The sequence below is a fragment of the Cyanistes caeruleus genome, chromosome 5 (genome assembly GCF_971803275.1).
Source record: "Cyanistes caeruleus chromosome 5, bCyaCae1.hap1.1, whole genome shotgun sequence".
NCBI classification, from domain to species: domain Eukaryota; kingdom Metazoa; phylum Chordata; class Aves; order Passeriformes; family Paridae; genus Cyanistes; species Cyanistes caeruleus.
Window position 1 is genome coordinate 24,160,548 of NC_141705.1, and position 13,552 is coordinate 24,174,099.

The window sequence follows — 13,552 nt, forward strand, 5'->3', positions numbered from 1 at the left end:
TCTATGTTTATTTGCGCTTTCCTTGCAAATGATTAAATAAAATATTATTTGTTTGGAAGAAGGAAGAAAGATACAGGGAGGAAGTTTCTGCCTCCCTATACCAAGCAAAGCAAAACAAAGCCAAAACAAAAAATAAAAAAAATCAACCGGATGCATGGTTTAAGCAAAGAAACTTTCAGACAACGGGATAAATCCTGCATAACTGCCTCATTACTTCTTATGCCATTACAGGGACACTGTTATGTTACCTACAGCAACCAAAAATCACAGGCTGTCCCAACATACCGCTGATTTGGGGTCCACGATTTCAAATTTTACTTTTGCATGCAGTAAACCTTATAGTAATGTAATTCCACTGCAGCGATTCTTTTCACAAGGCAGCTGCTGACACGTTACCTGAGGTTAGGCAAATCCACTGAGGCACAAGACCCCAGCACTGTCAGAAGCCTCTTGGCACAAGCCCTGTATCAGAAACGCTTATTTCTGATGATCAGTGCACACGTACATGTTAAACACAAAAGAGGGATTCCGGCTTATTCCCAGGCCGAGGACCCCAGGCCATGAGCCCCCGCTGCCACTTGGCGCCGGCGGGCCGAGGGGCCACACACCGCAGGGAAAACGAAACCACCGCTGCCACCGCTGAGGGGCGAAACGCTGCCCGGGGCTCACGGGACATCGACAGCCATAAATACGAAGCCGTATTGGGGTGGGTGCCGCCGCAGCCCCCCCGGGGGCGCACGGCACGACAGGAGACGGGGTGAGGGGGGTGAGGAGCGAGCGGCGGCGCGACACCGGCTCCCACCGCCCCCTCCCGGCCAGGCGGCGCAGACCCCGCCGCGGCTCCGCGCCGGAACGCCGGCCGGGTTTCCCCGTCCCCTCCCTGCCGGCGCGGAGAGGCGGGCGGCTCTTACCCTCAGCGCGGGAGCGGATCTCGGACACCGTTTTCTGCACCGCCGGCATCGCCGGGGCGGTGGCGCGGCCGCCTCCCTCCAACGGCGCGCCCTGCACCTGCCCCGCGCCGGAGCGCGCCCTGCGCCGCCGCGAGGCCCGGGGCGAGGGCGACGGGTCCCGACGGCGGCTCCGCCGGCAGCCCGAGGCGGCTCCTCCGGCAGCCCGAGGCGGCGGCTCTCCCCGGGTGCGCCTCCCTCCGCTGGCGGCGCCGCTGCTCACTGACAGCCGCGGCGCCCGCGCTCCGCACTCGCCGGCCCCCTCTGGAACCTACCAACTCCGCCCCCCCCCTCCGCGCCTCCCTGTCCCGAGGCGTCCCGCCCCATCTCCCCGAACCCCCGGGCGGGCTTGTCGGGTCACTGCGCCTAACCGGGCACCGGCACTACGGCGGTCTGTGTCCCGCCACTGGGGCGAGGGAAGGGCTTCCGATGCGCCCCCCACCCCGTGACGCGAGGGAATGGAACGCGCCGAGCCCTGGGCCGCTGCCCGGCTCTGGGGGCGGGCGGGGGAAGCCCCGGGCAAGGTCGCCCGGTGTCTCCGGCAGCCGCGGCGGGCGGGACCCGGGACCGGGGCGGGGAGTGCCGGGGGCCGGGCGGGGTGAGCGGCGCTCCGCCAGGTGTGTGCAGCCTGGTGGCCTTGCCAGAGGGACCAGGGGCGGGGGGCAGCAGGCCCGGCGGCGAGCCGGCAGAGCTGCTCAGCCGTGATGATGTGCAGAGCTGACTCCTTCCCTCCCTCGCTCTCGTCCGCTGCTGAGCGAGGTGTCAAAGGAGCGAGGAGAGCTGTGCGGGCCGGGAGGCGTTCATCCAGAGAGGGAATTTGAAACGATGTTCCCATAGCCCTCATTCAGGGGAGGAGAGTGTTGGTGCCACGCTCTGTTTGACAGGCAGCCTTCAAACTCTCGCCCGGCTTTTTATTTTTAATCTCTGTCAGGATGCCGCAGTTCGAGAGCCGTGAGTCAGTGTGAATCCGAGCGCTGCTCCCGTGTGGGCTGCTGGAAAGGAGGTCCCAGCCGCAGATGCCTCGGGCGGAAGCAGCTGCAGCACTTTCACTTCAAGGCTGTGAGCGTGACACTGGGGTGACTGCAACAGGCTGAGCAGTGCTCCTGCCGCATGCTGTCCCTGTGCCTCGCTGAAAAACAGCCACAGTAAAAACAGGATGCAGAAGAAAATAGGAAAGGTGATGGCATTTGGAGGTCTGCTTGGCATAATTATGTCTTGCAACTGTTTCAGTCAGGCATAAAGGCATAGTGACTGCCCAGAGGATGATGGAAGTTATGAAATGGAATAAAGCTACTATTGTCTCATGAATCTTGAGAGGATTTGAGGCTGACGTGTCCAATAAAGGCCGCCATTGTGTCCTTCAGAAAGTACAGAGCACAAATTACAGATGTAAGATTGCTCCTGTTTTCACTATAGAGCATACACACCCACTATAAGAAAAAAGATTATATATAATCTTTCTTGACAGCAACAGAGTGAATCTTTGATAAAATTGTATAAATTTAATCTCTGTAATGGTTCAAGTAAAACATGTAGTTGTTGGGGCTTAGGGTTAAGTGATGGACCTGGCAGTGTTATGTTAATGGTTGGACTCAATGGTCTTAGGGGTGTTTTCCAGCATTAATGATTTTTTGATTCGATGAAGCAGTGCTTCATTCATGGAGGAAAGCAAACCCTAAATTTTCCTATTTCCCTAAATGCTGAGCTCAGGTATCAAGCAAGAAGAACACTTTGCTTCAGAGAAGACTGCATTAGGAAATAAATACTCTGGATACCTTTCAAGTCTCAGGCCAGAAAACCTGCTTGAGTTTCTTTCAAAAGGAGATGCTCTGCTGCATCATCCTATGTAGCAATCTGTGTGGGTTGTTTGTGTTTTTGTGGGTTTTAAGTTTTGTTGTTGTAGTTTGTTTTTTTTTTTTTCCTGAACCAGAAACGAGGATTGTAGAAAGGTGTCTCTTCATGCATTTTTCTGACAAAACAAAATGCCTGAAAACAACATGCATCGCTCATCCAGTTTTAAGAAATACTCACTGTGGGTCAGTCAGCTGTGGCAGTCTTGGCTGGTGCAAATTGCTTCAACAAGAAACAGCTTCTAGTTTTCTATGAGATTCCATTGAAGCCTCACTGAAGCAGTCATTTAGGAGACTCTCTCTCGATATATATGTGTATATATATATATATATCTTTATATATATATATTTATATGTATATATATATATAAACCTCCCGGCATAAATAGGGCCCTTTTACAAAAGTAGATCTTGAGGAGGGTGGGAGTGGTGGTTTGCAATTTCTAGTAGCTATGCTATTGTTAAAAGGCTGCAGCAGAACTGTGAAATTCACTATAAATCAATATACATGGCAGTCAACATGCATTTCCCCCCAGATTACTGTAGTGCTGGTGACAAATAGGATTGTCACTCAAATCCACATTTGGATGCTATTTTATGTCTAAACTGGGGTTTTTGGCTGTAATATCCCTGGCAAGTTGTGGTTATTACTGATACCTTTGGGCAGCTGGAAGTGTACCCTCTTGAGTGCAGAAGATACTATAACAATGCTGCCAAGTGTTATTTAAAATTGTGAATAGTTATTTTACAAATAAGGCCACTATCCAACTCACAAAACAGCACAGCAACAAAATTACTAGCTTTATTCTTGCTGTATTTTCGTGTACTCTGAGTTACTATGAAAGCTGAATATTCCTTTTTTTTAAAGCCTTTTTTTAAGTTATAGTATGAATAATATTTGAAAGAACGAATAAGGTTTTTTAAACTTTGCCATCAGTTGAGTAATTTTCCATTTGGCCAGTTCTTATTCTACAAAGTCTTAATGGTAAGATAGACATGTTTAACCATTTAGTTACACAACTTCAGTTCATCCAGATGTCGTCCAAATGAATGAAACTCAGCCACTATATTTCCTAACAATTTCCATCCACTTGCAACATTACTCCAGGAGAAGCACAGTAGCGTCTATTTCTTCTACATTTCCCCCACAAGATCTGCCAGCAGAACCAGCTGGCCCTTGTATTTATTTCTTTCCTTAGAAAGACAGCTGTATGAGCTCCATCCTTTCACCTCTTCTATATAAATGGAACCTGTGTTACTCAAGAAGTTTCCACCTCCACATGCCACTCTTCTTATTTTGATACAAACAGGTTGGAAAAGGCTTCTGCAGATTTTCAAGCTGAGAGTATGCTTAGTATATGCACTTGAAAATGTGCTCTATATTTAAGGAATACAATATTTAGCTTTGGATCATCACTTGTTTGGAATGTACATGACAGGACTGCAAAACAGAAGCAAGCCAGTCTGCTTTCCAACACAGCTATAAATTAAACAATATGCCTGTATTCTGCTTTAAAGATTAGATGACACTCTTAATTGAGTTTTCTCTTCAATTTCAGTGTATATTTTGAAATATGTGGAAGGCCTGGTAGAACAGATAGAAATTTATTAGCATTAATTTATTAGCACACACTACCTTTTAGAACAAAAGGCGACAGAAACCTCATTTTTAAAATATATGCAGAAAAATTGCATATTCATTGAGAAGAATAACTTATTTCAGACATAAAATGTCTTGCAATGACAGCTGAAATGTAGAGCTAGTAAAAGAAAATTGTGAAAGGATACACGTTTATACATATGTCAAAAATATCACCTCCACTATTCCACAGTTTGATGATTTGACTGAGCTATGATGATCCAATCTTATATCACCATTTCATTCCCAATGGCTTTCAGGGGTATAGACTACTTATCCAAACTCAGATCTGCTCTTGCATAACACTTTATTAGAAAATACAGAAGTTTCCATTCTTTCTGGTATACTAACTATGCACTGTAGGAGCCCACCAGAGTAATAAATGCTCTATAAAAAATGTCTACATATATAAAGCAGGATAAATAAGGTCTTCAGGTTTGAAGTTTTAAGAAACTTGACATATATAAAATTTTCATCTAGATTTTCTCAGTAATGCTATTAATTCATATGAATTAATATTTCATACAAATTTTCAGGGTGCGATTTCCCTTTGTGATTTAATATTGATTTGCGATATTGACAGAAAGCAAGTGGCCAGGTTTCATATAATAGTGGAAAGGAAAATTAATACTTTAACTTTTACTTCTTTTCTAGAGCTCGTGGGAGGGATTTCTGGTATGTGTCTTTTTCTGCCTCAGAGGATAGCGCAGAAACTGGTGACTGTGCGGTTAATATCAATCTCTCATAATTTTAAACCATTACTTTTGTAATTGAATATACAAGATACTCCCATAGCATAGGAAATGTCTAATGAAATTTTATTAATAACTTCATCTAAAATTCAAAAAGGTATGGGGAAGCAACCATTTAGCTCAAATGAATCTGTAATTTACTAGAAGGCTGTGTATGGTATTGCTGAAGACAACTAGTTGTATGCTCAATGGGCCAATAGCATATTTCTTTTTGTTGTTTACTTTCTTTGTCCTTCTGAATTGTGTACTAGTTTTTAAATCCATTGTGCATGTCTAAGCATAAGCTTCTGCTAACTATTCCATAAGCAGATCAGATTAAGTGCTTTAAAATTCTTCCTGAAACCATTAAAATGGTAATAAGTTCTATTTACAAAATTGCATGTTAGATCGTTATTTCTAAACTTTGGAATTTCTGGTGTTAGGTTTTTAATCTTCTCAGATAAATATATCTCCAAAGTAAGTTTTTAAAAAATATTTGACTTTCTTTTCTGATATTTCAAATATTTCTAGTGAAATTCCTGATAGTTATTTTGGTGGTTTAACAGAAAACAGCAAATCTTCTGTTTGCCCACATGTTGCATCTATGAAATTTTTTATTATAGAATGTGCTTGTTTCGTACAAGCCAGTGTAAATTTATATTGAGCGTATCCTTTATGATTATGAAATACAAAACTCCTCCTTCCCTGAGGTAAGACATGTTAATAAGAGAAATCTCAACCCCCTGAATTGGATATTTAGACTTACAGAACATGCCACAAAACGCATTCAATAATTCAATCTCTAGGCTGATTTATGGAAACCTGAGAAGGCATTCCAGTTAGTTTCTCCCTCAGCTGTTGTAGCAGTGCCTGAGTACATAATAAAAATCATAAAAAAGCAAGAAAACCCCAGAAAAACAGAAACAAAGTAGATCCAGAGTGTAACAGATGCTACATCCGTATATCCTGTTCTTTGTAGATCAAACTCCATACCTGAGCCTAAAGATCTTTTACTCAAATTTTCTTTATACTCTTTTAGATTCACATTTGGGGCACTGAAGGAAAAAAATCCTTATGGATATATAATTCCATAGCATAAAACCGAACTCATGGTTGCTTGCAATGGAAGTCTGCAAGAACATCTTCTCTGGTGCCATCCCGTAACATTGTGTGGCAGCATCATATGGCCCACATCAGACATACAAGTTCCTGAAAAGGTATGATCTCACGTGCTAGAAGGAATGGTGGTAGTTGGAAGTAGTCAACCTACAGATGTCCACAGTGATGCAATACAGTTATGGTAGATTCTTTGTTTTGTAGCTTGGCCTTGAAAAGACAGTGTAGATACTATTAAATGTGCCATCAGGGGCATTCCTTCTGGTCAGTAAAGTGAGTGTATCAGTACTTCTTTAAATTGACCTCACTATCCTTTTCTTTCGTATCTTCTTTTTTACACGTGGAGGGAAGTTACTCTTTATCTTTTCCCAAAACAGGCTTTGCTAGAACTCAATTTGCAAGAATGAGGGATGGATGTAGACAGAGAGAGGCTGTATAGAAAGAGATCTTTGGGGACTTCTGCTGTCTTCATTGTGCCATATATTTCTTTAGGAGTTGTCACTCATGACTTCCAAATTCTAAACTTTGGAAGCATTTATTCGTCTTTTGAACAGATTTTTGTTTTGTTTTGTTTTTACATGCCAAAGGTATGTAGTGATAGGACAAGGGAAAATGGCCTTAATGAAGAGGGTAGGTTTAGGTTAGATATGAGGAAGAAATTCTTTTCTGTGAGGGTGGTAAGGCACTGGAATAGGTTGCCTTGGGATGTTGTGGACTCCTCATCCCTGGAGGCAGTCAAGACCAGGCTGGATTAGGCTCTGAGCAACCTGGTTTAGTGGAAGGTTCCTTGCCCATAGCAGGGGGTTTGGAACAGCAATATCCTTAAGGTGCCTTGCTATTCTCTTTTGATATTAGCATGAATAATGACAGCCCTCACTATTATAGTGAGGCCCTGGCCTCTGTAATGCTAAGAACAGTGCTTAGCTTTTCAGAGGAAATCACAGAATCTTAGAATCAGAGAATAAACTGAGTTGGAAGGGAGCCAGAAAGATCATTGAGTCCAGTTTCTGGCCCTCTCCCTGCTGAGAGTCATACCATGTGCCTGAGAGTGTTGTCCAAATGGTTTATGACGTCTGTCAGGCTTGGTGCTGTGACCACTTTTCAGGGAAGCCCATTCCAGTGCCTGACTGAAAAAAAAACTTTTTTTAAATATTCAACCTAAATTTCCCCTCACACAACTTCAGGCCAATCCCTTGGGTCCTGTCACTTGAAACCAGAGGGAAGAGATCAGTATCTGCCCTTCCTCTCCACTTGAAAAGGAAGTTGTAACTGCAATGAGGTCTCCTACAGTATTCTCCAGGCTGAACAGACTAAGTGACCTCAGCTGCCCCTCGTGTGGCTTATGCTCAAGGCCCTTCACCATCTTTGTTGCCCTCCTTCGGACACTCTCTCACAGCTTTAGATCCTTTTTACACTGTGGCACCCAAAACTGCACACAATATTCAAGATGAGGCTGCCCCAGCTCAGGGCAGAGCAGGACAATCCCCTCCCTTGCCTAGCTGGCCATGCTGGACCTGATGCCCCCCAGGACACGCTTGGCCCTCCTGGCTGCCAGGGCACTGCTGACTCATGTTCAGCTTGTCATGGACCAGAACCCCCAGGTCCCTTACCATGACACTGCCTTCCAGCATCTCATTCCCCAGTCTGTCTGTATATCCAGGGTTGCCCCATTCCAGTTGCAGAGTCTGGCATTTTCCGTGCTGAACTTCTTCATTTGGCTGGTGCTATAGCCCAGTCAATACTTCAGAATGGTGGGTGATTGCCCAATTTCTTGATTGGCCAAGGTCTCTCTGCAGGTGTTCAAGACCATGCAAGTCTGGGCTGAAATAATCATCTTGGGTCTTAAGTAGTAAATATAGGTCTTCAGTAGAGACAATATCCTACTGTCAGTACCCATCTGCTGGACCCACATGACCTTGTCATACTATAACTGGTAAACTGCGTAAACAGGAAGAGCAGTCATACAAAAGCATACAGTTAAAGGGGAACATGAAAGTCAAGGTCTGTATGTGACTCTTTTGACAGTCACAACTGTAGAAAATAAGAGGAAATTCTTCAAACCTGCAAAAAACCCAAAACCAACCATGCAAAGATTTGAATTCTTGCCAGACTACTTGGCCTTCACAGTGGGTTCAAGGCTATTGTAGCATTCTACAGGCATTCCTTGAAGTTTGTGAAGCTGTGGTGAACACACAAGTACTCATTGCTCAGCAGACAGAAACTGAAGCAGTCATGCTGACAGTTTTGGTATAGTGTTGTGGTGAGCAGATTTATCCACAAGGAAGATGGTACAGGAGCAAGCACATAAAGAAAATGTATCCGGGAGAGTGTGGCCAGCCAGATGGCCTCTTTGTGGCTGATCACATGCTTATGCAAATACTAGATTAAAACCACAGAAGAGAAACAAAATACAGATGTTTATACTAGATTGGTTTCCTCTGTGTGGGCAAATCATATAAGAAAATGCTAAAAGGGCAATGACTGGTTTCACACACAGGTCTTAATTACACAGCATGACCATTTAATTCTGCTGTTCAGTGATTACTTTCACTTTAAGAAATCAGTGCAAATTAAAGTTATATAATTTTACATTGATACTAAAATCCTAGAATTCACTGCTGTTTTCCTCCATTTTATGCTGGCTTTAATGCTTCCAGTTTTAAAGATGTCATGACACTGCGTATGGAATAACTGTATGGTGAGGAAAGCTGCTGGAGTTTAAATTGAAAACAGCTGGGATACTTTAAAAAAAACCCCACTGTTAAAATACTCATATCCAGTTAGATACATGTTTTTGGGAGAACAAGGAGAACCTCTATCAAAATAAGTGCTTTCAGTTTTACAGTCAGTCAGTTACAGAAAGCACTGATAAGAGATTTAAGTATCTATCCTAGTATCTAGCTAGAGATAGCTAAGAGCTATGATAGGAGGCATATTCAAATATGAGTTAAGAGAAGGAAATGATAAACCAAAAATTCATTATCAATCTGAAATCCACTCATAGAAAATCTGTTAAACAAAGCAATATAGTGCATGAGTCAGCTCCATGTTTTGAGGAGAATAAGCAGGTGTCACTCTCTGTAGAAGTAGGGCATTACAATGGGCACTGCCTGTAGTGCCCTCCTGCAGTGTAGCAGATTTGAGGTTGGAAATTGATCTCTGTGCCTTGTCTCTTCCTGATTTCCCTTCATTCCAATATGAGCAGCCAGCCTTTTGTGAGAGAGAAAATGGTGTGGTGAGGGACTGTGTTAAATACTGATTGTTTAGTTGAGAAGCTGCAGAACCTTTGCAGATGTGCAGCTAATCTGCTTAATTTTTAGAGGAAAGTTTTATAACATTGCTCAAAAGAGGTTGAGAATAAAGTCAACTTGAAATTGGGCGAGTCATGACTCCAAACATCTGAGCTTGCAGATTTTCAGTGCAGGCAGTGTTTGACAGCCAAATCTCTGAAGGTTATGCCGTTTTCTGGGACTTGAAGGACAGAGCAGGTTTCCCCTCTGTACTAGCTTTTCACAGTGTCTTTCCCAGATCAGGAGGAAACATACTAGATTAGCATTGAACAACTAAAAATATTGAACTTCCTGTGTTTTTCAGTGTCAGTTTTGGAGACAATTGCGTGCCAAGGAGGATGAGGTGTGATTGCAGAACTGAGGACTGGAGTCAGGAAACAGTTGTAGATAGGGAAGATAGGAGTAATGGAACATTGTACAAGGCAAAGGAAGAGAGCAGAGTTAAAATAATGGATAAAGTGTCTTAAGCTACCCAAGGACACCTCTTTTAGGACATCAAGACACTCATGCTTTCTACACATTCATAGAAAATGTCTAGTATTTGACATTGGGGTAGGTACTTTTCCTAGTCTTTGTTTAAGAGCTTCAGCTCTTGGACAATGGGTAATAACCAAACGTCCAACTCTTATGACAGGTAAGATTTGAAGCTCAGGAGTGTCAGAATACTCATGATGTTTATGGCACACTTCTTCAAGCCATTCCAGGTGAATATTAGTCTGCCTTTAAAAGAGTATTTTTGACATTAAAGATGACAGATGGTTTAGATTGAAATCTAATAATTTTAATGAAAACTGAAAATAACCTGCATGATGATTTTTTTTTAATCTTTGGCTCTAGAATTCCTTTAAAAATCTAGGAAGTTTTACTGTAAGGGTTAAAGAGTCATTTTGTCCTGAGTTGAAAGTCACAGTATCCTGGCTGCCTCTTGAACATTCCAGGCTTTAATGCACATGTGAAGCCCTGCTCAGTTTAGACTTTGGTCACAAACCACTTTTCCCAACTTTCCAAAGAAGTTTTGTTTTCATACACTTTTGTGAAGACTTTCTTTTGATATATTCTACATCCTTCAGCAAAAAGAAAACCTCAGAATGAAATCCTAGACACGGTAAACTTGACAGTCCTTTTTGCTATTAACTTAGGTGTGCAAGGATGCTGCCCAGACTTTTTTTTTTTCAGTAATTTTAAACCAATCATGTTACTTTCTAATTGGTAGAATGAACTAAAAACCTGCTTCTGCATAAAAAACATAGTTCCGAATAATGTGTGCTATACATCAGTATAATTCCTCAATAATGTGACCAATTCCACTACCCATTTTCTTCCTGTCTTCTCTAGAATGAGGTAATATGGCACAATTAAAAAAAGATGAAGAGCAGAAGGGCATTCTCATATAATCTTAAAAAGAATGGCATTCTTAAATGAAGAATATAATTATGCCTAGTCTATGTTAGGTGCTCATGACATGTTCTTTTACTTTCTAATAAAGTCTGGCTTCAGCATTCATTTAGATCTGCAATATCACAATGAAGAGAGATATAGAACTACCTAGATTAAAAGGCAGCTGCTATACATAAAAAAAAAAAAAGAAGATTCTGTCGTATCTTGTTTCAGAAACTTTGGAACAGCCAATGTAAGGACCTAAAACATGCAGCTTTCAGTTGAACAGTATCTAATTGTTCGCACACACTAAATCTAGCCTATACCTAGTTGCCCAGAGGTAATATTTACCGTTATAGAACAAGATTATTTTGATCTGTGTTGATATGTTTGTAAGCATTTACAACACATATTCCCTTTTATGTAGGTGATAAATACAGAAAAATCTGGGGAATGAGCTCATTGCTCATATACTCAAAACCTTGCAACACTGGGCGCTTATGAAATATTCTAACCATGTGTATTTATGAAATAGTTTTGTTTAAGAGTGTACTTAGCCAAGGCTTGCAACACCTTTAAAGAAGATAATGTCCTTGTGCTGGGTTCATTGCAAAATGTAAATGTGCAGCATGATAGGAGTCTCTGAAAAGCTTTGAGGGAGGTTCTGATACAGAACAAGTGAATGTGTAACATGACAGATCCCCCTTCCTTTGTATTAGGCAGTGAGAATTCATGCTTTATTTTTGGAATGTTTGACACATCAAAAAGAAATCTATAATTTTTTTGGGTAATCAGCAGTGTAGAAAATTATTTAGCTCATTCTTCTATCCCTTTTTATTTGTGTATCATCACACCACAGCAATTTTGCACCATTTTATTTCTGATTTTCAGAAATATAACTTGTTACTATTAAATTTCTATATGCATATCCTCTATTACTTTATTTATATCTTCATAAACCAGGTTAATTCCAGATATACTCAAATAAAGGTGGTAGAGTGAAATCAAATTAAATGAGCATTGTCTAGCAAGTGTAATGTTAGAAATGTACTCAAGAAGCCAGGTATATCTCTTCCATTAGTCCAATGCAATGCCTGGTACCTGACTGGATGACTTGACAGAAAAAAGTGATCACAGATGTTATTTACTGAGTCCTTAGGACAAGTGGCTGTACTTTATGTACCTATCCCCAGGTGTAGCAGGTTATCTGCTCTAAATCTGAATTTAGCTGAGTGTGACAATTTTAAAATAAGACACCTTAGAGGTAAATATGGGATTAATATTCCTGTGCAGATGGCATCACTCAAGGGTGGAAGCTTAGCAGAGTTCTTGGCATTGAAGCTTAAAATGTCAAGCATTATCTGGGCCTATGCTTATGATAACTCTTTCCCAGAATTCAGAATTTTATAATGGTTGGGAATATATAAGATGATTTCTAATCCTCTGCAGACATTCAGCTAAATTCCTGACCGTATTTCTTCTGTCAAATGAGATCTATTTCCTTCTGTAGTACAATTGCATGCTTTTTCAGCAGGACCTCTAAAAGCTCTTATAGACCTTTATTGTCTTTAGTGAGTCTGCAGAGGCATTTTACCATGAGCAAGGAAATAGGACTTGTAAAAATCATCAGCAAAGAGGTATTTATTTTACTTTTTTATTTCATGGAATTTTTTTCTTACTGCGAGCAAGGAAGAATTTTGTTTTGTTATTTTTTGTTGTTGGGTATGTGGGGTATTTTTTCTTTGTTTCTTTCACTGGTTAGTTGGGAGTATTGGGTTTTCGGGTTACAGTTTTTCTTTTACTGAGTTAGGAAACGTTTTGTTTTGGTTTGTTGTTTTTATTACCATGATGTAGGAAGTGTGTTTTTTTTTTGACAGGTCACAGCTACAAACTTCTGCAAGTACATGTTCCTCATCTTCTGCAGTGTTTTTCCATATAAGATCTGAAAAGGTCACAAAACTTGTAAAGTGCACGTTGTGTGCATTATGCCTGCAGGATATGCTCTACATCAGAATTTCTTTGATAGTCTCCCATCATCTACATTGAAGAGCTTCTGTGTTATAGAAATCCCTATGAGGGTAGCCATAGTACCTCAGTGCAACATCTCAGAGTCAGGGCATAATGGCATTACAAGGTCTGCAACAGCTGCTGCAGAGATATATCCGTGACTCATCTGAAATCCTACTATGAATAAAGCACTAATCCAGCATCATAACCTCCTCTGCTAGCCAAAGAAAAATGCTAAATATAAATAAATCTGTTATAAAATGCAAATGTAGTGGAAGGTTGGTAAGATTTCAAAGAAGATGGAAAGCTCTATTATCCCAGAAAAGGGAAATTGAAGGACAAATTAAAAGAAAGTTTTCTCTAAGTCTTCTATTTCCATTTCTCTCCTAGACCTTTAGAGATACTAGTATCTATTTAGACACCAGAAGACTAATGTTTATCTGAGAGAAAAGGATCATAAAAGATAGACTACCAAGTGAAATCACTATTACATCAGATGTTTGGAAATTAAAGGAGACGCTTATTCAGGTTTTGAAACACAAGTATTTACCATGGTGGGAATTTAACAAGTTCATCTAGTTTCTAAACCTCTATC

At 41.5% G+C, this 13,552-nt stretch overlaps 1 protein-coding gene and 1 long non-coding RNA gene across 9 annotated transcripts in view; one reads left to right on the top strand and one right to left on the bottom strand.

Moving 5' to 3' along the window:
- The window catches only part of ATP8A1 (ATPase phospholipid transporting 8A1), a 102,008-nt gene extending 100,966 nt beyond the window's left edge, over window positions 1-1,042 (bottom strand). For 4 of the 8 annotated variants that reach the window (XM_086888363.1, XM_086888365.1, XM_086888364.1 and 1 more), the window contains exon 1: window positions 912-1,042. In XM_086888363.1, coding sequence (XP_086744489.1) covers window positions 912-960 — 49 coding nt within the window. In that variant the 5' untranslated portion in view covers window positions 961-1,042. The remainder of the gene's footprint in view (window positions 1-911) is intronic. The other 4 variants (XM_086888367.1, XM_086888366.1, XM_086888370.1 and 1 more) reach the window with 3 other exon arrangements.
- A 15-nt stretch (window positions 1,043-1,057) lies between these two features.
- On the top strand, window positions 1,058-2,255 carry LOC147652983 (uncharacterized). The gene is made up of 2 exons (XR_015286678.1): window positions 1,058-1,135; window positions 1,879-2,255. It is a non-coding gene; the product is annotated as an uncharacterized LOC147652983 (long non-coding RNA).
- The last annotated feature ends 11,297 nt before the right edge of the window (window positions 2,256-13,552 follow it).